The sequence below is a fragment of the Bos taurus genome, chromosome 19 (genome assembly GCF_002263795.3).
Source record: "Bos taurus isolate L1 Dominette 01449 registration number 42190680 breed Hereford chromosome 19, ARS-UCD2.0, whole genome shotgun sequence".
NCBI lineage: Eukaryota > Metazoa > Chordata > Mammalia > Artiodactyla > Bovidae > Bos > Bos taurus.
In genome coordinates this window covers 24277331-24304268 of record NC_037346.1, presented here as the reverse complement: position 1 = coordinate 24304268, position 26938 = coordinate 24277331, and the positions used below count along the sequence as shown (strand labels likewise).

General features: G+C 48.7%; 1 protein-coding gene across 2 annotated transcripts; it reads left to right on the top strand.

Annotated features, from left to right (window-relative positions):
* The first annotated feature begins 2732 nt into the window (after positions 1-2732).
* TRPV1 (transient receptor potential cation channel subfamily V member 1) lies at positions 2733-25871 on the top strand. 2 transcript variants are annotated; one of them, XM_059878467.1, is made up of 16 exons: positions 2733-3286; positions 4030-4187; positions 4263-4415; positions 4807-4947; positions 5085-5383; positions 6587-6766; positions 8241-8399; positions 9781-9876; positions 11436-11506; positions 12931-13096; positions 13489-13555; positions 15130-15449; positions 16717-16844; positions 18070-18185; positions 18505-18567; positions 24869-25871. In XM_059878467.1, the coding sequence occupies exons 1-16, from the start codon at positions 2982-2984 to the stop codon at positions 25039-25041; spliced, it is 2595 nt and encodes an 864-aa protein (XP_059734450.1). In that variant the 5' UTR covers positions 2733-2981; the 3' UTR covers positions 25042-25871. The 2 variants fall into 2 exon arrangements, with proteins under 2 accessions (XP_059734450.1, XP_015314133.1); XM_015458647.3 differs by lacking the exon at positions 18505-18567.
* The last annotated feature ends 1067 nt before the right edge of the window (positions 25872-26938 follow it).

Below are 26938 nucleotides of genomic sequence, written 5' to 3'. Positions count from 1 at the left end.
TCATCAATGCAGAGTTAGGGGCGTGAGGAAGTGGCATCAGTGGGGAGGTGGCATCTGAGAGATGACAGGGTTTGGAAAAGAGAAGGAGGAAAAAGCTTTCATGTGGAGGCACCGTGGAGGTCAAGGCCCCTAAGATGTGGGACATCACTGGGTACTAGGGAGTGACGATGCCCAGCTGGGAGGGGAAGAGTAGGAGAAGAGGTTAGGGAGTAGAAACAGTATCAACACAAGTTTACAGCCATAGATGCTGGCACCAGCTCCCACTTTAACTCCAGGGGTTCAGATGTCCAAGGCCCACCAGCCCCGAATCACTTAAAGTCTAAACGTTCAGCCCCAGTTCAGTTCAGTTCAGTCGCTCAGTCATGTCCAACTCTTTGTGACCCTATGGACTGCCGCAAGCCAGGCTTTCCTATCCATCACCATCTTCTGGAGCTCGCTCAAACTTATGTCCATCAAGTCAGTGATGCCATCCAACCATCTCATCCTCTGTCATTCCCTTCTCCTCTTGCCCTCAATCTTTCCCAGCATCAGGGTCTTTTCCAATGAGTCAGTTCTTCACATCAGGTGGCCAAAGTATTGGAGTTTCAACTTCAGCATCAGTCCTTCCAATGAATATTCAGGACTGATTTCCTTTAGAATGGACTGGTTGGATCTCCTTACTGTCCAAGGGACTCTCAAGAGTCTTCTCCAATACCACAGTTCGAAAGCATCAGTTCTTTGGTGCTCAGCTTTCTTTATAGTCCAACTCTCACATCCATGCATGACTACTGGAAAAACCATAGCTTTGACTAGACAGAGCTCTGTTGGCAAAGTAATGTCTCTGCTTTTTAATATGATGTTTAGGTTGGTCATAGCTTTTCTTTCAAGGAGCAAGCGTCTTTTAATTGCATGGCTGCAATCACCATCTGCAGTGATTTTGAAGCCCAAGAAAATAAAGTCTGTCACTGGTTTCCCCATCTATTTGCCATGAAGCGATGGGACCAGATGCCATGATCTTAGTTTTTTGAATGTTGAGTTTTAAGCCAGCTGTTTCACTCTCCTCTTTCACTTTCATCAAGATGCTCTTTAGTTTCTCTTCGCTTTCGCTTACGCCATAAGGCATCTGCGTATACGAGGTTATGATATTTCTCCTGGCAATCTTGATTCCAGCTTTTGCTTCATCCAGCCTGGCATTTCACATGATGTACTCTGCATATAAGTTAAATAAGCAGGGTGGCAATATATAGCCTTGATGTACTCCTTTCCCAGTTTGGAACCAGTTTGTTATTCCATGTCCGGTTTTAACTGTTGCTTCCTGACCTGCATACAGATTTCTCAGGAGGCAGGTAAGATAATCTGGCATTCCCATCTCTAAGAATTTTCAAGTTTGTTGTGATCTATACAGTCAAAGGGTTTGGCATAATCAATAAAGCAGAAGTAGATGTTTTTCTGGAACTCTCTTGCTTTTTCTATGATTCAACAGATGTTGGCAATTTGATCTCTGGTTCCTCTGCCTTCTCTAAATTCAGTTTGAACATCTGGAAGTTCTTGGTTCGTGTACTGTTGAAGTCTAGCTTGGAGAATTTTGAGCATTCATTACTTTGCTAGCATGTGAGATGAGTGCAATTGTGGGGCAGTTTGAAAATTCTTTGGCATTACCCTTTTTTAGGATTGGAATGAAAACTGACCATTTCCAGTCCTGTGGTCACTGCTGAGTTTCCCAAATTTGCTGGCATATTGAATGCAACACTTTAACAGCATCATCTTTTAGGATTTGAAATAGCTCAACTGGAATTCCATCACCTCCACTAGCTTTGTTCATAGTGATGCTTCCTAAGGCCCACTTGACTTTGCATTCTAGGATGTCTGGCTCTAGGTGAGTGATCACACCATCATGATTATCTGGGTTGTGAAGCTCTTTTTTGTACAGTTCTTCTGTGTATTCTTGCCACCTCTTCTTAATATCTTCTGCTTCTGTTAGGTCCATACCATTTCTGTCCTTTATTGTGCCCATCTTTGCATGAAATGTTCCCTTGGTGTCTCTAATTTTCTTGAAGAGATCTCTAGTCTTTCCCATTCTATTGTTTTCCTCTATTTCTTTGTACTGATCACTGAGGAAGGCTTTCTTATCTCTCCTTGCTATTCTTTGAAACTCTGCATTCAAATGGATATATCTTTCCTTTTCTCCTTTGCCTTTAGCTTCTCTTCTTTTCTCAGCTATGTGTAAGGACTCCTCAGACAACCATTTTGCCTTTTTGCATTTCTTTTTCTTGGGGATGGTCTTGATCCTTGCCTCCTGTACAATGTCACGAACCTCTGTCCATAGTTCAGCCCCAGGATGCTTCAAATATACTAATTTTACAAAATAACAAAAAGTGCAAAAAACTCCCTATAAACTCTACAGTTACAGCAGCCAGGTCAAACAGCAAAGGCAGGCAAGTGCCTAACTGGTGGCAGGGACACACGGCACCCGAGGGACCATGCAGTGTGGACACTGTGGAGTATGAGTGTTGGTCTCCGCCAGCCACCTTGTTCCTGGGAATGCAGACTACTTGGCTCTTTGGGGCTAAGCCATCTTCATCGCTGAGTTCCTTCCCAAATGCATAGCCAGCAATAAACTCTCCTTCCGGTTTCCCCTATTCTGATCTTGGGGGAGTCAGGGCAGTGGTTAGCACCCCCATTCTACAGATGAGGCAACTGAGGCCCAGAGAAGGTGAGTGATCCACCCATCCTGGTGGATCCAAGCTGGGGGCTCTTGCATCTCTGGAGGCTGATGGACAGGGGTCTGCTAGGTTTGCTCCCCACTGGGGCCTCTGGGGTGCGAGTTACTACACCCTGAAAGCTTTCTTTCTGGAAGGCTGGGAGCAGCAGCTGTTGGACTTCTGGGGGTTCCTGCTTCACAGCGGCCTTTGCAACAAGTACAGTGGGGGCCAGGGTCATGCAGTCCTCCAGCTGGGAACAAGCCTGATCTTGGTGGCTGCCCACAGGCTGCCTCCTGGGCCATGGAGAATCTGGCACGGATGAAGAAATGGGGGAGCTCAGAATCACGGGAATCTCAGGACCTGCCTCAAGAGGACTCCTGCCCAGATCCCCTAGATGGAGACCCTAACTACAGGCCAGCTCCAACCAAGCCCCACAGCTTCCCCACAGCCAAGAGTCGCAGCCGACTCTTTGGCAAGGGTGACTCGGAGGACACATCCCTCATGGACTGCTCTTATGAGGAAGGCCAGCTGGCATCCTGCCCAGCCATCACCATCAGCCCTGTAGTCATCATCCAGAGGTCTGGGGATGGCCCCACCTGTGTCAGGTAAGCTGCATGTGAAGCCCCCTCCTCCCTTTTCACTGGGAGCCTAACTGGCCCAGCTGGCTGAGATACTAGCCATGGTGACTCCATGTGATACTTGAGTTTATGGGCAGAAGGTCATAGAGCTGGGGAGTTGAGGGGGCCTCCAGAGGTCACCTGGTCCAGCATCTGTACTCACAGAAGCTACAGGACATGTGGCCACACGTGCTGGCATGTATGCTGATCCTAGCTGTTGGCTGATCTCTGGGTCCAGGCTTTGAAGGCACACCAGCCTCAATCATGTAGACTTCAAGTTGGAAAGCTCAAGGGCAAGATGCTTTTAAGCAGAGTACAAGACTGCTCCAGTGAGTGTTCAGAAACCTCCCACCACCTCCAAGGCAGGACAGGGGATCCCCTGGTCTGGCTGACTCCTGGGGCCCTATGAGGATGCTCTTTCCCTTAGCTGAACCCCTGTCCCCAACCCCCTCCAGGCTACCCCAGTCTCCAAGCGGGCAGAGAAGTGAGTGGCCTGGGTGTTGCAGGAAGTAGTGGCTGCAGAGATTTTCTAGCTGATGCCTACAGACAGAATGGGGGTACATGTGTCCCACTGTTCCCTGTTACAACCTGGACTGAAGGGTGGCTTTCTTATCACATTTTTCCCCCTTTCGGTTTGCCTCGGGATTTAGTTGTTCTCCCTGACCAGCTCTGAAGGTCTCAAGGCCGAGGGGAGACCAGAATATGAGACAAAGGTGTTCTCTGGTCCACAGGCAGCTGTCCCAGGACTCTGCTGCCACTGAGAACCTCAAGCTCTACGATCGCAGGAAGATCTTCGAAGCAGTTGCTCAGAATAACTGTGAGGAGCTGGAGAGCCTGCTGCTCTTCCTGCAGAAGAGCAAGAAGCATCTCATGGACAGCGAGTTCAAAGGTGGCCCCGAGGCCGTCGGGTTCCTGGGAGGCGCCTCTCCGCAGCGCCTGCTCTGACCCCTGCTTTGTCTTGCAGACCCAGAGACAGGGAAGACCTGCCTGCTGAAAGCCATGCTCAACCTTCACAACGGGCAGAACGACACCATCCCCCTGCTCCTGGAGATAGCCCGGCAGACGGACAGCCTGAAGGAGCTTGTCAACGCCAGCTACACGGACAGCTACTATAAGGGTGAGGCGGCCAGGGCCAGCACAGCTCTGCCCACATGCTCTCCTGGAGCGAGGGGGCACCCTCACACCCCGACAAGCCTCTGAGCCCCTAACTCCCTTTCCCAGCCACTGAATCAGGATCTCCTGGTCCTGGGGGTTCCCTACCTCTCCCACCTCTGGCTTGCTGCTCCTTGCTCTTGGGAAATTGTAAGTCCTTCAGCTCCCAGTCTGGTGTTCCCTGTTCGTGGGAGGCTCTACTCCTGTTCAGGGACTCCTTAAGCATCTTTAGGGGATCCTGGATTGCTCTGTTGGGGGAATCATCCCACACATTCTGTCCAGGCCCTCCCTCAGCACCTGGCCAGTCACCCCCTCAGGACTACCAGCCCCAAGCCAAGAGCATGCATCCTCCACAGGCCAGACAGCACTGCACATAGCCATCGAGAGGCGGAACATGGCGCTGGTGACCCTGCTGGTGGAGAATGGGGCCAATGTCCAGGCTGCAGCCAACGGGGACTTCTTTAAGAAAACCAAAGGGCGACCTGGCTTCTATTTTGGTAGGGAGACCATGTGGTAGACACTTAGCATCTTGGAAGTTTGGGGTGGAGACAGAGGGAGTTGGAGGCTGGGTGGTGCAAGGGCCAAGCCAGTCTCTTTCCAGGGAGGCCCACCGTGTGCCTGTGGTTGGCTGCAGGTGAGCTGCCCCTCTCCCTGGCTGCGTGTACCAACCAGCTGGGCATCGTGAAGTTCCTGCTGCAGAACTCCTGGCAGCCAGCCGACATCAGTGCCAGGGACTCAGTGGGCAACACGGTTCTGCATGCGCTGGTGGAGGTGGCCGACAACACGGCTGACAACACCAAGTTCGTGACGAGCATGTACAATGAGATTCTGATCCTGGGGGCCAAAATTCACCCTACGCTGAAGCTGGAGGAGCTCACCAACAAGAAGGGGCTGACGCCGCTGGCTCTGGCCGCCCGGAGTGGGAAGATCGGGGTAGGGAGGGGGAGTCATGCCTGAGATGAGGTGGGAGGGGGTCTGCCTGCCTTTCTGAACTTCTGGCATCAGATGAAGCTTCCACATCAGCCTGTAGGGGGTTAGAAGGGTGGGGGCGTTAAAGTAAGCCAGAGGAATTGTGAGGCGCTGAGCAGAAGCCAGCAGCACACATATGGCCAGTTCTTTTCTCTTTCCTATACTATTTTTTTTTAAACTTTTTATTTTGTGTTGGAGTATAGCCAATTAGGGCTTCCCAGGTGGTGCTAGCAGTAAAGAAGCTGTCTGCCAATGCAGGAAACAAGAGACATGGGTTCGATCCTTGAGTTGGGAAGATCCCTTGGAGGAGGGCACGGCAACCCACTCCAGTATTCCTGCCTGGAGAATCCCATGGACAGGGGAACCTGGCGAGCTATAGTCCATGGGGTCAAGAAGAGTCGGACATGACTGAAGCAACTGAGCACACAAGCATGCACAGCCAATTAATAAGCAGTGATAGTTCCAGGTGAACAGTGAAGAGACTCAGCTGTGCTGAGTACATATACATGTATGCCTTATCCCCCAAACTCCCCTCCCGTCCAGGCTGCCCACATGTGGCCGTTTCTGATTTTCAACTCTGAGCATCACCAACAAACCATGGGGTGAGGGTGGGCTGAGCCAAGAGTGAAATGGAAAAAGAAACTGTTGGTGCTTTTTCATGCAAGACAGGACTTTTAGGTGATAGGGAGTCCTAATGGGGTAGGACAGGCTTCCAAGTCTGTGGATGATGTCAGGCCACGGAAGGCTGAAGATGGGGCTGGGCAGCTGGGAATTGGGGGTGGGGTGGGAGTTTCTCAGTACCAGGGGATTCTGGGAGCTGGTCCCTGCCCATACTGAGTCTCTTAGGACGAGAAACCTAGCTTTATAACTTTGGTTGTATTTCTCGAATTTTCTTTATTTCCTTTTGGCTTGAGGTTTTCTAGAGGGGACCACTGCAGTCCTTCACTGAGAACTGGGGGGCCAGGTATGATCAGGTGATAGGTCTGAGGCATTGGGCAGCTTGATCTAGAAGGCAGTTAAGAGATTGCTGAATGTGGGTGGGGACCCTCCTGGGCCTTGGGCAGGGTCTTCAATGGACTCAGAAGCAGAATTATTCTTGGAACAGAGCTAGTGGCCTGTTCAGGGCCTCAGGCTGGCCTCTAACAGGTTCTTGTGTCCCTGGGGCAGGTCTTGGCTTATATTCTCCAGAGGGAGATCCAGGAACCTGAGTGCAGGCACCTGTCCAGAAAGTTCACCGAGTGGGCTTACGGGCCTGTGCACTCCTCACTCTACGACCTGTCCTGTATCGACACCTGTGAGAAGAACTCGGTGCTGGAGGTGATCGCCTACAGTAGCAGCGAGACCCCTGTGAGTGGACTGGGGTGGGACCCAGCTTGCGGTCTCACCGCAACCCCAGCCCCCTCTCTAGCCCATGGTCTGACTCTGCCGGTCCTCCCATCACCTGCTACCTGGGGCTTGTACCCTGCCCCCTCACCACCCCATGTATTCCCACTGAATGTCTTCCTGTATCATACACTCTATACATGATAATATTACAATAAAACTTTAGCATTTCAAAAGTACATAGACAAGAATCCTCCATTTATACCACATGAAAACATGTAGCTTCATTTTGTTTATATAAATGGGATCATACTATATATAGTACAGAACAACCATTTTTTTTTCACTTAGTGGCATGTCTTATAGATAGTTTTACATCAGCACATATGGGTCTACTTTATTTTTAAAAAATGACTGCAAATACGGGGCTCCCCAGATGGCTCAGTGGTAAAGAATCTGCCTGCCAATGCAGGAGACATGGGTTCAATCCCTGGGTTGGGAAGATTCCTTGGACAAGGAAATGGCAACCCACTCTAATATTCTTTCTTGTCTGAGAAATCCATAGACTAAGGAGTCTGGTGGGCTACAGTCCATGGGGTCACAAAAAAGTTGGGTACAACTTAGCGACTGAAGAGCAACAGCATCACTGTAAGTGTTCCACGGTAGCTGGTGCTGCTGCTGTTGCAGTCAGTAGGGATGGGGGTGAATATCCATAGGAGGCCTTCCGAGTTATTTCCAGTTTTTTCCTACTACATGCTGCAGGTTGTTTGGCATGGGCTTGAGAATTTTTCTATGAAGGACATCTGGAATTGGAATTGCTAAATCAGAATGAACGTCCTCCAAAAAGATTGCATGAGTGCACTTGCCTACCATCAGTAGGTACACGTCTACCCAAGTCCTTGCCAACCTGGGTGTTACCTTTCTTTTTTTTTTTTTTTCCAAAACTAGTTTAAGTCCATGGAGCCCAAACAGCTATTTCATTGATGTCTTAATTCTTGTTTTCTTGATTGCTGTCAGGTTGAGAATTTTTTCATAGGTTTTCAACCATTTGTATTTCTTTGGCAGAATAGCAACATTCATTATCCTTTGCCATCTTTTCTACTGGATCATTTGCCTCATCCTTTTAGTACATAGAGGCTCCTGTTATAAAATGAATTGCTCCTTTCTCTACTGCACATGTTTCAGATGTTTGATTTTCTCCTAGTCCCCTAGACTCTTACAAAATTCATTTGCATCATTTGGGTCCATCTTAGAGTCACTAGTCCAATCATACCTCTTCTTCACTGCTTCACTGCTTCACTGCACCGTAGGGGTTACACAGCTAGAGGGAGGACCATTCAAGCAGCCTGCTGGTCCAGACCTGTGACCCTCTGCTGCTGCTCAGGCCAAGGGCGTGGTCATTCAGAAAGTGGGTATGAAGAGTCCCTGGGGCTGAAGGGGGCCTGAAAGGCAGATCTTACTGGGAGGAGTGGGCCTCACCTCTCTTTGCTTCCCTTAGAATCGCCATGACATGCTCTTGGTGGAGCCGCTGAACCGCCTCCTGCAGGACAAGTGGGACAGATTTGTCAAGCGCATCTTCTACTTCAACTTTTTCGTCTACTGCTTGTATATGATCATCTTCACCACGGTCGCCTACTACAGACCTGCGGGAGGCCGGGTGCGCCTGAGGCTTGGGCCTCAAGGGGGAAGAGGGCAGGGGATGGGCGTTCCTAGAAGACCCCAAGACCCTGGACCCAGGCGGGGCCCAGGAGACATGGAAGGGTCGCCTGGAGATCTTACATTCCTGTTCTCAGTCTTCCTTCTCCTGGTTGTCCTGCACCTGCTTCGTGTTCTCAGCCCCTTCTTCGGCCTCCTGGTTCTGAGAGGCTGAGCCTGTGGTCGCTGAGGTACCTGATTGTAGGGGCGGGGGTGGGGGGGACTAGGTTGGAAAGGATGCAGGAATTAGGGGGCTGGAAGCAGCTCTCTGCTATGCTGGGTGTCTTCAGGGTCGTGGGTGGTGCAAGCCCTGAGCACATTGCCAACTCTCTCTTCTGCCCGCTTTTGTTCACTCATTCACACATGATTCATTCCCTGGACACAGACTTTGAGTACTGCAAGGCCCTGGACCATGCATCAGATCAACCTAAGATCAGATTTTTCCTGCTATCAGAAGCCATAGGCTACCTCAAGTTTCTTAACTGAGTCCTTCATTCAATATCCCAGCACTTAACTTGCTGCCTTTATTTCCAGAGTGCCTTGCTTATAAATTTGGTTGAAAAATTCAACTTCCTAGTTAGGTGGAATCTGATTTCTATACATCTATTAAGGCCATCTAACGAGTTTACTTTATTTATTTATATTTTTGGCCTTGCTGAATGCATATGAGATCTTAGTTTCCCAATCAGGGATTGGACCTTCGTTCCCTATAGTGGAAGCACAGGGTCTTAATCACTGGGCTTCCAGGGCTGACTTTAAGAGAAAAGAGAAATGTGCTAATGAAATGAGCTAGTGAGAGTTGGACACAACTGAAGTGACTTAGCAGCAGCAGCAGCAGTGAACCAGTGCTTATGAAATATGGATGGTAGGCTGAAAGGAAACCCACTCTAGAACACTGTGACTGAAACACAAGGACAACACACACATTCCTTTCATCATCTGAGGGAAACCTTGACAGTCCTGGGAGATCAGGGGTTCACCATAGGCTGTGGGAACAGCAGGAAGCACATGGCATGTGTCTGTAAGGGTGTTTCCACCTATGCCACCACTGTCCTCCCAGCCAAGCAGACCTCTAGACTAGGGCATCATCCAAGAGACAGCACAGTACATCAGGGATGCTCCTCTTACCACCTGGAGGCTTTCCTCTTACCACTTGGGAATCAGGTCCCGTCTCCTTGCAGGTGTCCCCATAGTAATGCATTGTCTTTGGGTCTCTCCTGATGGAGACTAAGCCTCTCCAGAAGGGGCTGGGTCTTAATCACAAGGCTTTGCACCTGGTAAATGTTTGTTGAATGAATGAATGAGTGAGTGAGTGGAATCATTAATCTCTTTGTCCTTTGCAGCCTCCCTTTAAGCCGAAACACACGGTAGGGGACTATTTCCGAATCACTGGAGAGATTATTTCTGTGGCAGGTGGTATCTACTTTTTTTCCCGAGGGGTAAGCATTCCTTCCCACGTTGTGAGTTTCCATTATCACCTAAACAAAAAACCAAGAGACTCATTCAGTGCTCACCACTGTTTTAAAAAACCTTTTTATATTGTATTGGGGTATATCTGATTAACAACGTGAGAGTTTCAGGTGAACAGCGAAGAGATTCAGCCATACATATACCTGTATCCATTCTCCCCCGAACTCCCCTCCCATCCAGGCTGCCGCATAACATTGAGAAGAGTTCCCTGTGCTATACAGTAGGTCCCTATTGGCTATCCATTTTAAATATAGCAGTGGCTCCCCCACTTTTTAATGCATCAACCGTGTAATGGCCCTGCTTGAGAAACTTAGGGATGCATGTGTTAAGATGAGAGCCCTCAGGCATTCACGGCTAGGGAGGGGGTACTGGTTTGCGCAGTGTGTTCCCCTGCAGGCCCAGGTCAGTCACACTTGAAGACAGGCAGTCAGGGCTGTCCACTGAATGTAATACTTAATTACAGAGGTAGAGTGCAAGTCTCTTAAGAGACGGGATCATGACTGGTAGCTGTTTAATTAATTGAAACAGTTCAGTAAAGCTCAGAAGAATGAAATATGTATATACTGGAACCATTTTATTATTTGTTTATTTTTAAAAGACCCCCCCCCTTTTTTTGGCCATGCCATGTGGCTTGTGGGATCTTAGTTCCCTGACCAGGGATCAAACCTGTGCCCCTTGCAGTGGAAGCATAAAGTCCTAACCACTGAACCACCAGGGAAGTCCCTGGAATCATTTTAACTAAAATCCCCAAATATGCATATTCCTGCGCCATTCCTCTAATTCATGTGGGACCACTGTTTCATGCACAAAAGATTCTGAATGCAGAATTTGAGATTATGATGATTTTTCCCCCTTAATCTTTTTGATCTAAGCCACACTCTGTTTTTTAGTAGCTCATCTTTAAGGAGTCTTTCCTAATCATTGGACTCTGTCTTCACAGAAATAACCGTCTTTATTTTCACACTCATGGTTTATATTACCGTAAAGTACGAAACTGGAGTAGTAAGTGCAGTGGGCAAAAAGGCCACTTTTTGCAAAGGCCACTTTCTTGGCAAACAGGATTAACCACTGGGAGGGCACAGAGCATGTGAGTGTCCTGGAGAGGAGCATTCACCATCGGCATCAGGCAAAATGTTTTCAGAGTGAAGAGCACTGGTTTATCCAATGAGCTAGTTCAGGAGGCTGGTTAAAGAACTTTTACTTCAATTCAAACTTAGAAAAAGCACAAATTAGAAAGGAGGGGGAAAAATCGCCCAATCCCATCATTCAAGCATAGCGATTGATACTATTTTGGTGGTTTTCCTTCCCATCTTTACTTCTAGATACAGTTGTAATTTCACTCTATTTAAAAAAATTCTCCTGACCGAGTCATACAACATTACCCCATTAGTCTGACCCAGGCTGCTCCACTGTCTTCATTATCTTTGCTTCGCTGCACTTCTGTGGTACATCATGGTGCTGTTTAGAAAACATTCTAGTTGCTCAGTGTTTAATCTTTCCTGAGATCTTGTTCTCTGTTTACCTGCAGATTCAGTATTTCCTGCAAAGGCGGCCGTCGCTGAAGACCTTGTTTGTGGACAGCTATAGTGAGATGCTTTTGTAAGTGATACTGACTCTTATGCCTCTGTAGCAAATGGCATCTTTTGGCCATGAGACCTGGGATGACAGCAGTCAGCTCATTCTCACTCATTCTCCCACATACACTGGGCCTGGAGCCTAGTAGGGCTTCACAAACATGTTGAATGAATGATGGAAGGCACCCAGTAAACCTTTGCTGGGGGAGTGAATACTGAGGGTCCACTCCGCCCCAGGTATGTTCCAGGTACTAGGGGATGACCAACCTGTTCCCCAGGCTCCCGCGGTCTACAGTCAGACTTAGATGTACCCTTGTTCCTTTTTCCCATCCTTTTATCCATCCATCTGGGAAGGCACCACTGAGCAGACCCTGTCATGGGATTGCCCAGATGTCCTCTAAGCCTGTCCAGGCCTCTGATGGGCAGCCCCCACCAGACTGAGGAGCAGAAAGGACACCTTCCCTGGCTCTGCTCCTGAGTTTGAGGAGGTGACCAGCAGATTCTTACCTGTGGTTTTTTGGGAGCGCACAGCCTGTTCTCCTCATGGGCCTAGGCCTTCTAGATTATCTGCTGACAGTGAGGCTATTGTTCCCAGGAACTGGGTAGGGAGGTTGTTGGAGCTAAAGCCCTGTTTTTCAGCCTGTTTACATTGTTGCCTTTAGATTCCTTTTCTTTTTTCCTAATTGCTCCTCCCATGAACTGTCTTACCACAGATACGCTGTGTATCTGTTTATGTACTATATTTATTTATTTAAAGATTTTATTTATTTACTTTCGGCTGTGCTGGGTCCTGCTACGTTCAGGCTTTCTCTAGTTACAGTGAGCAGGGGCTACTCTCTAATTGTGGTGCCCCGTGGCATCTGGGATCTAGTTCCCTGACCAGCAATTGAACCCCTGAGCCTGCACTGGCAGGTGGATTCTTAACTACTGGACCACCAGGGAGGTACCATCTTTATATCTGTGCATTGTGTGTAAAGAGAATAAGATTTTGCACATGCACCCCTCCTCCTATCCCCCAACCAGCACCCGGAACTGATTTTTGCCTCTTTGGGACAATATCGCTCCTACTGAGACTCATGGGCTAAAGGAGGTAGGATGGCCATCCCCTCTCCCACCTTCCTCTATGGCCTTTGAGGGGAGGTCCTGGCATCTTGGGGCTTCCCAGGTGGCGCTAGTGGTAAAGAACCCACCTGCCAACGCAGGAGACATAAGAGATGCGGGTTTGATCCCTGGATTGGGAAGACCCCCTGGAGGAGGGCGTGGCAACCCACTCCAGTATTCTTGCCTGGAGAATCCCCATGGACAGAAGAGCCTGCTGGGCTACAGAGCTGAATGTGTTCTCAAAGAGCTGAACACGACGGAAGGGACTTAACACGCATGCACGCCGGGCATCTGGGGTCTTGTCTGTGAGGGTGCCTGTGGACAGGGCCTGCTGTCCCTCCTCCTCAGCTTCATGCAGTCGCTGTTCATGCTGGCGACCGTGGTGTTGTACTTCTGCCACCGCAAGGAGTACGTGGCCTCCATGGTGTTCTCCCTGGCCATGGGCTGGACCAACATGCTCTACTACACCCGCGGCTTCCAGCAGATGGGCATCTACGCCGTCATGATCGAGAAGGTGGGTGCCGGTGCCCCAGGCTCCTCCGCAGAGCCTGACTACCTCCTGGGGGTGTGGGACCCAGCCCCACAAACTCCATCCCTCCTCTCTGCATCGTCTGGGAAGGTCCTGCTTTAAGACCCACTTTCCCAGAGAATTCCCCAACAATCAGGCAATCTGGCCTTGACCCAGGGTTGGGGGCGCCCTTGAAACTTGACCCCCACCCCCACCTGCCAGGCTCCCTCTCTCACCAGAAGTAAGTCCCTCATGACTCCTGAGCTGAAAACCACCGAACCACACCTAGCTGTCTGCCCTCTGATTTCACATGGGCTCAAGGAAGACCCCCAGGCTGACACAGCCTTGGCCCCTCCTGGGCCTGGAGGAAGGTCTGACAAGCCCACTCTCTCCTGCAGATGATCCTCAGAGACCTGTGTCGCTTCATGTTTGTGTACCTCGTGTTCCTGTTCGGGTTTTCCACAGGTAACGGGTATGGTCGGGGCTGGTGGGAGGCCGGGGCTCCCGCTGACCTCGGCTTCCTGAGGACTCTGCAGGGTCGCGTGGGGAGAGGCCCACTGGGGTGTGTCTGCAGGTGACAGAGCAGATGGACAAGGAGCACACTAATAGTAGGCGGAGAACCTGGAAATTGATTCATAAAAGATTTTAGGTCATTTTAGAGGTATAAAGTGCTGTTTGCTTGTGGTATAGTTGCATCTTGACTCAAAAAAAATTTTTTTAATTGATTTATTTTAATTGGAGGAGAATTACTTTACAGTATTGTGATGGTTTTTGCCATATATCAGTATGAATTAGCCATAGATGTACATGTGTCCCTGCCCTCCTGAACCTCCCTCCCCACCCTAGGCGCAAAATGTCTATACTCTTTGCCCAGATTCCCCTGGTTGTTGTACCACATTTAAAAAATCGCTTTCTCTTCCACTACATACACATACACACACCACACACACATACATAGTGTGTGCTTAGTTGCTTAGTCGTGTCTGATTCTTTGCGACCCCATGGACTGTAGCCCACCAGGCTCCTCGGTTCACGGGGATTCTTCAGGCAAGAATACTGGAGTGGGTTGCCATGGCCTCTTCCAGATAATCTTCCCAACCCAGGGATCGAACCCAGGTGTCCTGCATTGCAGGCAGATTCTTTACCATCTGAGCCACCAGGAAAGCCCAAGAACAATGAACTGGGTAGCTTATCCCTTCTCCAGGGGATCTTCCCAACCCAGGAATCAAACCGGGGTCTCCTGTGTTGCAGGCGGATACACACTACACCATACTTAAAAAAAAAAAAAAAAAAACAGAACTGCCGATATGATCAGTCCTTTACCACTAAATACTTCAGTGTGTATTTCCTGAAAATGAGAACATTCTCTTACATAAACACAGCATAATGATCAAAATCAGGAAATTAACATCAATACTGGACTATTAGCTAATCTTCCAGCCTTCTTCAAATTTCACCAATTGTCCTAATAATGTCTTTTATAGAAAGGAAAATCCCAGATAACACATTACAATCACTTGTCAAGCCTGTTTAGTCTCCTTCAGTCTGGAGCAGTTTCCTCAATCTTTCCTTCTCTTTTGTGACCTTCACATTTTTATTGAGTAAAGGGCAGTTTTTTTAGTGTCTCTTGGTTTGGGTCTGGCTGATGTTTCCTCACAGTTAGATTCAGGTGTGCATTTTTGGTCAAAATATCAAGGAAGGAATGTGTGTTTTCCTTATATCAGGTATCCCATGATGTCTGTCTATCCCTTTCTAGTGATGCTAACTTTGTGGTTTTTTAAATCAATTCATCTATTTTTGGCTGTGCTGGGTCTTCGTTGCCGCACGCAGGCTCTCTCTAGTTGCAACGAGCAGATTATGACAAACTGATAGTTCTGAAGAAGGCAGTACCTTTTTTTCTCCCCCTTTAAATTCACACAAAAACCACATGGCCAAGCCAGAGTTCCTGCTGTGGACCCATCCTGGGGCAGTGGGTGTGCGGGTTGGGGACCCTGGGGTCTTCGGCTTCCATCCGGCCACATGTTCCCTGTGCCCTCCAGCGGTGGTGACACTGATTGAGGATGAAAAGAATGACTCTGTGTCGGTCGAGTTGTCGCAACACAGGTGGCGAGGGCACGGCTGCCGGTCGGCCGACAGCTACAACAGCCTGTACTCCACGTGTCTGGAGCTGTTCAAGTTCACCATTGGCATGGGGGACCTGGAATTCACCGAGAACTATGACTTCAAGGCTGTCTTTGTCATCCTATTGCTGGCCTATGTGATTCTCACGTACATCCTCCTGCTCAACATGCTGATCGCCCTCATGGGCGAGACGGTCAACAAAATTGCGCAGGAGAGCAAGAACATCTGGAAGCTGCAGGTGAGTTGCAGCACCAGGGGGTCAGCTGCTCTGGCTGCTGCTCAACACAGCTGGGTGCACGGGGGACTCTTTGGGGAGGGGGCAGACAGCCCAGCCAGACCGGGGGCTCAGGCAGCAGCCTCCCCTCAGTTGTCTCCCCTCTGGCTCCTCTGCCCAGGGTCACCAGCTGGTGTTCATGGACTCCATATCTACTGTGGGCTGGGCAGTCCCTGGGAGGAGGAGACAGAGGGTTTAGCCCCAAGGGGTGCCTGTCGCAGAGGATCTCGGTCTCGATTGGGCACCAGAAGCCAGACTCTGGGAGCAGCTAAGATGGGATGGGCCCTGAGAGCTGTATATATATATATATATATATATATTTTTTTTTTTTTTTTTGACTGTGCCGGGTCTTAGTTGCTGCACACGGCATGCAGGCTGTTAGTTGCGGCATGTGGGATCTAGTTCCCTGACCAGGGATCGAACCTGGACTACCTGTATTGAGAGCGCAGAGTCTTAGCCACTGGACCACTAAGGACGTCCCCTGACAAGTGCATTTTTGAGCTTCCTAGGCCACCTCTGCCTTCCCAACTAATAATAAAAGCACCATTCTTACTAAGTAGCGCTGGCTCTACACCAGGTACTGTTCTAAGTGTCTCACTTACATGCTGTCTTTAATCCTATAACACTGCTACCAAGAGGGCACTCTCACTATTCCCGATTTTGGATGAAGGCACTGGTTTCCCAGGTGGTGCAGTGGTAAAGAATCCGTCTGCCAGTGCAGGAGATGTGGGTTCGATCCCTGGGTCGGGAAGATCTCCTGGAGTAGGAAATGGCAACCCACTCCAGCATTCTTGCCTGGAGAATCCCATGGACAGAGGAATCTGGCGGGCTACAGTCCATGCGGGTTGCAAAACGTGTCAGACATGACTTAGTGAGTAAACAACAACAGCGGCACAGAGAAGTTAGCTATCTGTCTCCAAGGCAACCAGTAAGTAGCCCAGCCAGGACTCAGCCCTGGGAAGTCTCACCCTCAGGCTCTGTTCTTAACTGCTACATTATGTTGCCCCTCCTTGAGCTCCTCGGGGAAAGGGTCTGGGGCTGGCTGTGCCTGTGCAGGTCTGAGCTCCATCCACGGAGTGTGCGCTTGCTGGGCTAAGACTGGAAGTCCATCCTGGAGGTACAGGGACAGGAGAGCCCCTGAAGACACTGATCTTGGCAGGCGGCACTGGCAGCCAGGGGTGGCCCCTGGATGAGCCCTCTGCCCTCTGCTTTTCGTGTCTCCTTCCTGCAGAGAGCCATCACCATCCTAGACACGGAGAAGAGCTTCCTCAAGTGTATGAGGAAGGCCTTTCGCTCAGGCAAGCTGCTGCAGGTGGGGTACACGCCTGATGGCAAGGACGACTACAGGTGGTGTTTCAGGTAATTTCTGAGGCAGGGGTCAAAGCTTGGGGATACGGACATGGGGACCCACCCAGAGCTAGCTGTGAGGACAGAGATCCGGCCTCAGGGCTCACCTGTGGGCATGGGGACCCACCCAGAACCAGCCGTAGGTACAGGGGGCCATTCTGGGGCTTAGTATGAACCTGAGGAACCACCTAGAGTCACCTGTGGGAACAGAAGCCTTTCTTAGGGTCTCTTGGGACCAGTCATGATCATAGGGGGCTCTCCCAAGGCCAGCTATAGGTATAGGGGCTCCCCTGGGGTTGGCTGTGGGTACAGGGGACCCATCATAGATCCCAGACTGTGGGACCCAGACGTGAAATACTGGAAAACAGGGTGTCCAGAAGGGGTCACCTAGCCATCAGAGTCAGAACTAGGAATCCAGTCTTTAAAGTCCCTGGGCCCCAAGGTGTAGTCAGAGGACACATCTTCAGAGATGGTGTCCAAAAGGCAGGTCCCCTCCTCCCTGGAATTCCCTGGGAGTCCAAGTGGTTGGGACTCTGTGTTCTCACTGCCGCAGGCCCAGATTCGATCCCTAGTCAGGAAATTAAGATCCTGTAAGCTGCTTGGTCGGAGAAGGCAATGGCAACCCACTCCAGTACTCTTGCCTGGAAAATCCCATGGATGGAGGAGCCTGGTAGGCTGCAGCCCATGGGATGGCGAAGAGTCGGACACAACTGAGCGACTTCACTTTCACTTTTCACTTTCATGCATTGGAGAAGGAAATGGCAACCCACTCCAGTGTTCTTGCCTGGAGAATCCCAGGGACGGGGGAGCCAGGTGGGCTGCCGTCTATGGGGTCGCACAGAGTCGGACGCGACTGAAGCGACTTAGCAGCAGCAGAAGCAGCAAGCTGATTGGTGTGGCAGGCTTCTTGCCTACCAAGGCAGGAAACACCAGAGACCCGGGTTTGACCCCTGGGTCTGGAGGATCTCCCGGAGGAGGGTGGGGCAACCCGCTCCAGTATTCTTGCCTGGAGAATCCCCATGGACAGAGGAGCCTGGTGGGGACAGTCCATGAGGTCAAGAAGAGTCCGACATGACTGAGATGACTTAGCATGGATGCGCTTGGCAAAAGCAAACACCAAAGGCAGGCCTCTCCGGGCCCTCCTCTTACCAGCTGTGTCTCCCCGTCCTGGTCTACGGGGGCGCTGGGACTGCGGGGCTGTGGACCACCAGCTCCCTGCTGCCCCATCTCCTCGCAGGGTGGACGAGGTGAACTGGACCACCTGGAACACCAACGTGGGCATCATCAACGAAGACCCGGGCAACTGCGAGGGCATCAAGCGCACCCTGAGCTTCTCCTTGCGGTCAAGCCGAGGTGAGGTGCGAGGGGAAGCGGGGCAGGTGAAGCCTTGGGGTCCCCCACCCCCTGGAGCAGCCTCGGGGGTCAGCCACCCGCACACTCAGTCACAGGGGCTCACGCATGCCCGCACAACCCACAGCTCCATGGCCCCGTACCTGCTGGCTCTGCCAGGGTCCCTGGTCATCCGTGCCCCAGAGGAAGCTGTCAGCCCACATCCAGCCTCGGGTGGGCTGCCCTGTCTCCGCCCTCCCGGTCCTCACACCCAGCGTCTGCACTCAGCGACGTGAGGCTTACGGACGCAAACAGGGACTCTCACCTGGCTCTTCACACGCAGGCAGGCAGAGGAGGGAAGAGTGGGAGCAGAGGAGCCCTGCGGAGAACCACTACCAGAAACCAGGTCTTTAAACCGTTAATGGCAAACATTTTAAGAGTAGACTTGAAATGAAAGGTCCAGGGGAAGACATTCACCTAATAGTGAGGCACACCTAGTCTCTTATATTGAACACATGTTGAGTTATAATTACAACCCTGCATTAATTCTTTTATTTTTTTTTAAATTGTGGTAAAATATATATAACATGAAATTTGCCATGTTAACCATTTTTTTTTCAAAGCGTATGGTTTGGTGGTATTAATTATATCCACCATGTTGGGTAAGCATCACCCTTATCTATTTCCAAAACGTTTTCAAGATTCCAAACAGACATTCTGTACCATTCAACAATTAATCCCATTTCCCCCTCCTCCCAGTTCCTAGTAATCTCTGACCTACTTTTTGTCTCTAGGAGTTTTCCTATTCTGAGTACTTCATGTAAGAGGAATTACTCAACGCTTGTCCTTTTGTGTCTGACTCAATAGTGCTCCATTGTATGTATATAATGTATTTTATTTATCCATTCATCTGTTCACTGACAGTAGAATTGTTTCCATCTTTTTGACTGGTGTGAATAATGCTGTGAACGGGCTAGGGTACAAGATTCTTTTTGATTCTCTGCTTCCCAGTCTTTGGGATGGTAGTGGAATTGCGGGATATATGTTAATTTTATGTTTAACGTTTTTGAGGAACTGCCAAACTGTTTTCCAAAGCGGTTGAGTCATTTCACCTTCCCACCAGCAATGTACCAGGGTTCCACATCCTCACCTGCAACTCGTTATTTCCTGTTTTCGTTTTGATTCTAGCCATCCTAACGTGTATGAAGTAGTGTCTCACTGATTTGCATTTCCATAATGACTAATGATTTTGAACATCTTTTCAAGTACTTCAGTTCAGTCGCTTATTTGCCATTTATACATATTCCTTGGAGAAATGCCTATTCAAGCTCTTTGCCCATTAAAAAAATTTTTTTTAAATTGTTGAGTTATAGGAGTTCTTTGTATCTGCCAAATGTAATTATTTATCAGATATATAATTTTCCAATATCTTTTCTATGCTGTGAATTGCCCTTTGATGTACAAAAGCTTTTATTTTGATGAAGCCCAATTTATCTATATTTAAAAATTAACTAACTGGAGGATAATCGCTTTACAATATTGTATTAGTTTCTGCCGTACAACGATGTGAATCAGCTATCAGTATACATACCAATTTATCTATTAGTTTCTTTGGTTACTTGTTCTTTTGATGTCATGTCCAAGAAATCACTGTCAAATCCAGTCCAATGTCAGGAAGATTATTCCCTCTGGTTTGTTTTTTTCTTTGAGAGTTTTCTAATTTTAGCTCCTTACCATTTTTTCTATATCTTTTCTTTTTTAAAAATTAATTTTTTAATTTTAATTTTTTATTTTTAATTGGAGGATGATTGCTTTCCAATGTGGTGTTGGTTTGTGCCATACAACACCACCAATCAGCCATAAGTATACATATATTCTCTCCCTCTTGAGCCTTCTTCCTAAGTGGCTCCCTACTTAGGCTCCCTCAAGTGGGTAACTCCCTACCATTTTTAAGTTGCCTTTTTCTTGAGTCAGCATGTTCTTGGTTTCTGAAAACCTTGGGCTGTTTCCCAGAGTTCTGACTATGTTGCTTCTAAAGTTTCTGCCTTTAGAAAAATGTTTTTGTGGCAGCATGCATGTTTGGAGCTGTCTACTTTGCCATTTTGCTGATGTTGCTAATTTTGTTTTTATTGTTGCTAATTCTTAAATGAACAAAGAATGAATCAAATGTTCATAGATTTTTTTTTCTTGTTTTGGTTCATTGGGGGAAAGGCATGATTTTTCAGGCAAACTTGCCTGATAGCACGATACTGCAGGTTTTAGATTTGCTATTGCTTCATAGAGAAGCTCATTTTTTTCCATTTTACAAACTTTTAAAAAATATCTTTTATTGAGATGCAATTTGCATCCAGTAAAATGCACATATTTTATGTGTACACTTTGATAAGTTTTGACAATTCCCTGGAGAAAGAAATGGCACCCCACTCCAGTATTCTTGCCTGGGAAATCCCATGGACAGAGAAGCTTGGTGGGCTACAGTCCATGGGGTCGAAAAGAATTGGACAGGATGTGGCAATTAAGCCACCACCACACACTCAGGCAACCACCACCTCATTCAAGATGTAGACTGTTTCCATCATCCTGGAAAGGCCCTCATGCCCCTTTGTGGTCAACTCCACCCTCCTCATCCCAGGTAACTATCTAATTTCTATCTCTATTGATCAGTTTTACATAAGCTTTTGTTTACCTGAAAATGTTAATTCCCTCTTCATGTTTGAAGGATATTTTCCCAGATACAGAATTCTAGGTTAATAGGTTTTTGTTGCTTTTTAATTGTGTATCTTAATTTAATTTTTAAAAAATTATTTTTTGGCTGTGCCCCAGGGTGTATGGGATCTTAGTTCCTCAAAAAGGGATTGATCCTATACCCCCTGCGGCGGAAGCCCAGAGTCTTAACGACTGCACCTCCAGGGAAGTCCCCTTTTGTTGGTTTTAATTTCAGTACTTAAACTATGATTCTCTGCTGTCTTCTGGCCTCTGTTGTTTCTGATGAAAAATCACCTGTAATTTGCACTGCTGTTCTCCTTTCTGTAGTGTGTCTCCCCTCAACTGCTTTCAAAATATTCTCTTCATCTTTTTGGTTTTCAGCATTTTGACTAAAACGTGCTTAGGTATGCTTTTCTTTGGTTTTATCTTGCTTGTGGTTTGTTGAGATTCTTGGATCTGTACATCAATATGTTTCATCAAATTTTGGAGACTATATACACTTCGCTTTATTTTCCCTATGTTCTTTGTTTTACAGGCACGTTGGGCCGTTTGATATTGTCCTGTAGGCTTCTGAGGCTTTGTTCATTTTCCCTCAAATTTGATAATTTCTACTGATCTGTCTCCAAGTTCATTGACCCTTTCCTCAGTCATCACCAAACTGCTATTAAGCCCGTTCAGTGAATGGACTATTTGGTTCTGGAATTTCTATTTGGTTCTTTAAAAAAATAGTTTCCGCTTCTCTCCTGAGATTCCTTAGCTGTTCCTTCATTAAGATTGTTTTCTTGGGACTTCCTAGGTGGTCCAGTGGTTAAAACTTCATTCTTCCAATGCAAGAGACACGGGCTTGATCCCTGGTTAGGAACTAGGATCCCAAATGTTGTGTGGTGTGGCCAAAAAAAAAAAAAAGATTGCTTTCATCTGGTTCTTTGAATGTATTTATAATAGCTGCTTTTGATTCTCCACCTACTAAATCTGCTAAATCCAACATTTGGGCCATCTTGGGGTTAGTTTCTACTGACTGGTTTTTTCTTGACTGTGAGTCACATTTCCCTGTTTCTTGTATGTCTGGTAACTTTTAATTGTATACTGGGCATTGTAATAATATGTTGTAGAGACTTTTGATTGAATTTTCATTCTAGCTGGCAGTTCAGTTACTGATGAATCACTTTGAACTTGTGTATGCTTAGCTTTAGCATTTAATTATGGTAGATCTGTGGAAATGTCAAGATGTTTACCAATCCCATCAAACTTGTGGGACTCAACCTCCAGACTCTCTCCACTGTGGATCTTGTCAGCATTTGACTTTAGGTTTTTTAAGGTGGGTCTCTCTCTCTCTTTTTTTTGTTCTTGGCTGAGCTTCTGGGCAGGTAGGATCTTAGTTCCATGATCAGGAATCAAACCCATGCCCCCTGCATTGGAAGCAAGGAGTCTTAACCACTAGACCTCGGAATTAGGGTGGGTCTTGAGTAGACCTTATTCTAGTGTGTATAGAGTAAGCAGGGCATTTCTGGTATTTTAGCTTGATCCTCAGAGTAGAAAAAGGGTGTAAGGAGGCCTGTCCCCTGGTTGGACTGGATCTCCAATATCGCTCAGTACTGCTCAGATTCTGATGTTTCTGTCCCACTTTCAACCCCACAACAGCCACTCTCTGATAAGATTTTCCAAGTATACTAACTCTGAGCCAAGTACTTGAGGGGAACCCCATCCCAAAGACTTCTGGACCTCTACCCCCACAGCTCCCTTCTTCTTCTCCTGCACCCTGTCCCAGGGATTCTAGCAGCTTCGGCTGCTCAAAACTCTGCTCTCTTCTTCCTTAGCTCAGAGGCACTTCCACACTCTGCTGAGACTCCAACTCACGGCACTACAGTCTGAAAACTAGTCCCTAAAGAGTACTTCAGGGCGATCACAGGGCTCACCTTGTGAATTTCACTTCTCTCAGCAATTGCCGCTTCTCAGTCTGTGGTCTTACGCCTGAAGACATTTGCTGCATGTATTTTGTCCTGTTTTACAGCTGTTTACAGCAGGATGGCTGGCCATCAGAGCTAGAAGTGGAAATCTATTTTATTAAGAGGCTTACTTTTGGAAAACTACTTAAGGACTTCATCGGTTTTCCCAAGGGCCTCCTTCAGGCCTCTATACTTCCCCCTGCCCACCCCGAGTTTCATTAGAAGCATCCCCTGTGTCATGTCAGAGTACTTATTGATGCTCTCTTTTTCAATTGTTAACTGGTCCAAGTTCACCACAGAGCCATTCAGAGATGGCTTTGCATGTGATATGAACAGTTTTCTGACATTGCTCTTTTTGATTCCACAAAACTACGCACCTTTGGCAAGATTTGCTGTTTCACTTTGCAGTTATGTCTGCATGACATTGTTCATTGCTCATTCACTGTGCTATTAATAAAGCCATTGACCCAGTGGCAGGGATACACACACAACTCATGTTACTTGGGGTGCGGCTAGGAGATGGTTAGAGGTTCCCTGGTTTCACACATGTGATTAATTAGGAAGCATTTCCTGAAGATTTTGCTTTCCTAATCAACTTTGTAACAGTGGAAACTCCCGTAATGAGTAGTGAGATCATTTAATAATGAGGAACTCTCCCCACCCACTTAGCCCATGTGATTGTCAAGGGGTGGGGGAATGCATCAGAGAAAGGGCAGGGGAGATGGTGGTCAGTGGCTGAGCCAGGGAGAGCATGTGAGGGCGTCTTGGCATCAAGACTGAGGGAAGTGGGCCCTGGGAGCCCCACGCCTTCTTTGAGGGCCCAGGAACTGGAGCTGGGCCAAGCAGTCTCTGAGGTTGGGTTTCCCCACCAATCAGCCAGCCAGGCAGGAAGGAGATGGTGTCTCAACGAGCACTTGGCCTGTCTCCCCATGGAGCCCCCCTGCTTCTATGCCTTTCCTAAAACCTCCTCCAGCCATCTACTTGGTATCAGCCGGGGCTTGGGGAGCAGGCCAGGGTCAGCTTGTGGGCCCAGGGGAAACCCAGGACCTGGAGAATTCAGCTGGGCCCAGCTTCCCATGATCCTGATGCCTTTGAGATGTGGCCAGGACAGGACACCAGCGGAGGGGAATGAACTGTGGCCTAAGGGCAGAAGGTATGATTTAGGCTGGCTTTCTAGAGAGATCAGACCCGAGAGGGCCAGCCAGAGGCCTTGGCTGACCGGGGCTCTGGCAAGTGGGAGGAAAGCTTGTACAGCTGTCCCTCTTGGCTGTCACTTCTCTGAGGGTCACCCTGTGGCGGGGGTGGGGGGAGCGGCTGGAGATCCTAATGAGGGTGACAATGGGGTCTTCCTCAGGGCTTTCCTGGGATTTCAGGCCATGCATGAGAGCCCACGTCAAGACCCAATGTCATTATGGTCCCCTTGGCATTGTTCCCAATCCGCTGTGCACCGGTGGGGTCTGGGCTCCAGATCCTGATTCTCTGGCTGGCGTTCATCCCCCTGCAGCTGATCTGGTGTGGAGCCGCTCTCGGGGCAGCCCCAGTGCCTCTTTCCCTCCCACTTGGGCAGGGAAGAAACAGAGGCTGAGAGTAGCAAGCCCTGGACTCTCCTGGGGCCACAAGCAAGTCAGGGTGGAGTCGAGGAGGGGAATTTAGGAGCTGCCTGAGCAGATGAGGCTCCTGGAGCAGCTGAGGGAAGAGGAAACGGCCCCCATCCCTGTGTCTCGGAAGCACTGAGGTGCCTACACCCCACTTAATCTAGAGGGTGGTAATGCCAAACAACTCTTTGGTATCATTTTGCTGCCTCCAAGGCAGTATTAGGCTTCCCTAATGGCTCAGCGGTAAAGAATCCGCCTGCAATGCCGGAGATGCAGGTTCCATCCCTGGGTCGGGTAGATCCCCTGGAGAAGGAAATGGCAACCCACTCCAGTGTTTTTGCCTGGGAAGTCCCATGGACAGAGGAGCTTTGCGGGCTACACTCCCTGGGGTCGTAAAGAGTCAGATACAACCGAAGCTGTTAAACAATGAGGGCAGTAATAGTGTTTCGTCATCGTTCAGTTGCAGGGAGGAACTGGAAGAACTTTGCCCTGGTTCCCCTCTTAAGAGACGCAAGTACTCGAGAAAGGCACCCTGCCCAGCCTGAAGAAGTTCACCTGAGGCACTTCACAGGGTCCCTCAAGCCCGAAGATGCTGAGATCATCAACGATTCTGTGGCTTTAGGGGAGAAGTGAGGGATTGCACAGGGTGCTCTCCGCCCTGTGGGCCTTGGGGACCCCACTGCCCCTGGTGATGGCGTGTAGGGGCCTCTAGGAATGTCTCAGCAGCCTGGCCCCACCAGCGTTGCCTCCCAGCCTTTACTGGACCGCACGGGACAAGCTGTGGGAGGTGTTGCTGGATGCCCAGGAAGAGTCATCCAACCTTCGCTGTCCCCAGCTGCATCTCCTAAGACAAAAGGATCTCGCTTTCTGGGGTTTACTGACTTTATCAAACATGCGAATGAGAAGTCTCCACATGCACGTATGCAATGCCTCTTTGATTTTCTATTCCTAGGAGTGAAAGGCAGCGAAGCCCAGGGAAACACCTCTGAGAACAAAACGCTGCCTTTGAGATAAAATGCCGAAGCACCTGTCTGTTTCGTGCTTAGTATCTCCCCTGTCCATAGTGGTCTGGGATGGTGATGGTTGCTCAATTGGAGAAGGTGGGGGAACCTGGCCCCCTTCCCAGCTCTGCCAGAACCGGGTGTTTCTGGAGTGACTCCCTCCTTCTATGTGATGCATCATAGTTCCAAAAATATCAGCTCTGCTGCTGCTGCTAAGTCGCTTCAGTCGTGTCCGACTCTGTGTGACCCCATAGATGGCAGCCCACCAGGCTCCCCCGTCCCTGCTGTTCAAATAAAATTATGGCACCATGTCCCAAAACCATGTGGCAAGAATTTTTTTTAATAATCTTCCATCTATAACGGCCATAGTCCCTGCTTGCCTGCAGTGGTACCTATTTCCATCTCCACTCAACTTGCCATCCATCAAATAAATATAGAAATAAACATATATGTCATATCAAGTGTGAACTTCGTGTCAGTCATTGGGCCAGGGTAGCTCTTTGGTTCCATGTGGTCTGTGTGTGCATGTATGTGGAACCCTATGTGGCTAGGGGCCTCTGGTCATGCTTTAGTTGTTACCTGTGGGTGAGGGCACTCCTCCTACCGTAGTTAGCAAACTGTGGGCCGTGGACCAAATTGGGTCTGCCACCTGTTTTAGTAAACTTAAAAAAATTTTTTTTGGCCAGTGCCCTGCAGCATGTGGGAGCCTAGTTCCCTGACCGGGGATCAAACACACATCCCTTGCTTTGAAAACATGGAGTCTTAACCACTGGAGTACTGGAGAAGTTCTTAAACAAACTTTTATTAGCAAACAATGTAGCTATTCATTTATATACCATCTCTGGCCACTGTCCTGCCACCATGCAGAGCTGAGCGGTTGCAAGAGATTGAATAGCCTGCAAATAGCTGCAAAGCTGGGCCTTTCTGGAAAATTTTGAGGACCCCTATATTATGGACTAGAATTTAAGAAGGAATGATCTAGAAAAGCACTTTGTCCCAGACACCAATGGGTTTTGTTGTCTGTGGAGTGTGGAATGAGCTATCCAGTCATTAACTTGTTGGGTGTTGGTCCATAAGATGAAGGGTGACATTAGCTGAGGCCAGGCTTCAGTCCTTTTGTGACAGGTCTACCCAGAGGGAACACTGGGTCACCCTCCTCCAAATTCTGCGGCAGCACGTCCACCTCCACACACAAGTCCAGCAGAGGAGTCTGGATCTGGTTGATGAAGGGGCTGGGCGTGAAGTGAGCCTTGGCCAGACCACAGCAAAAGAGCTCAGTGGAGGAATACTGCTGACTCGAACTCGTGGAGTATTTATATAAAGTGCTCAATGTTCATTATCCTTTAAGCCCTAACAGCCCATGAAGATTTATTATTACTTCCATTTTATAGATGAGAAAACTGAGACTGGGACTGTTAGTAAGGTTACATAGCCAGTAAACAGCAATGCCTGGGTCTGACCCCCAGGCAAATTGGACTCCAAAGCTCAAACTTGACTGTGATGCTAGGCTGAGTGGCAGAGAACCAGCT

Coding starts and splice junctions, on each gene's coding strand:
- TRPV1 (XM_059878467.1), top strand. CDS start 2,982: ATGGAGAATCTGGCACGGATGAAGAAATGGGGGAGCTCAGAATCACGG. Junction 8,400..9,780: donor ACAGACCTGCGGGAGGCCGG/GTGCGCCTGAGG, acceptor TGTCCTTTGCAG/CCTCCCTTTAAGCCGAAACA. Junction 11,507..12,930: donor AGCTATAGTGAGATGCTTTT/GTAAGTGATACT, acceptor CCTCCTCCTCAG/CTTCATGCAGTCGCTGTTCA.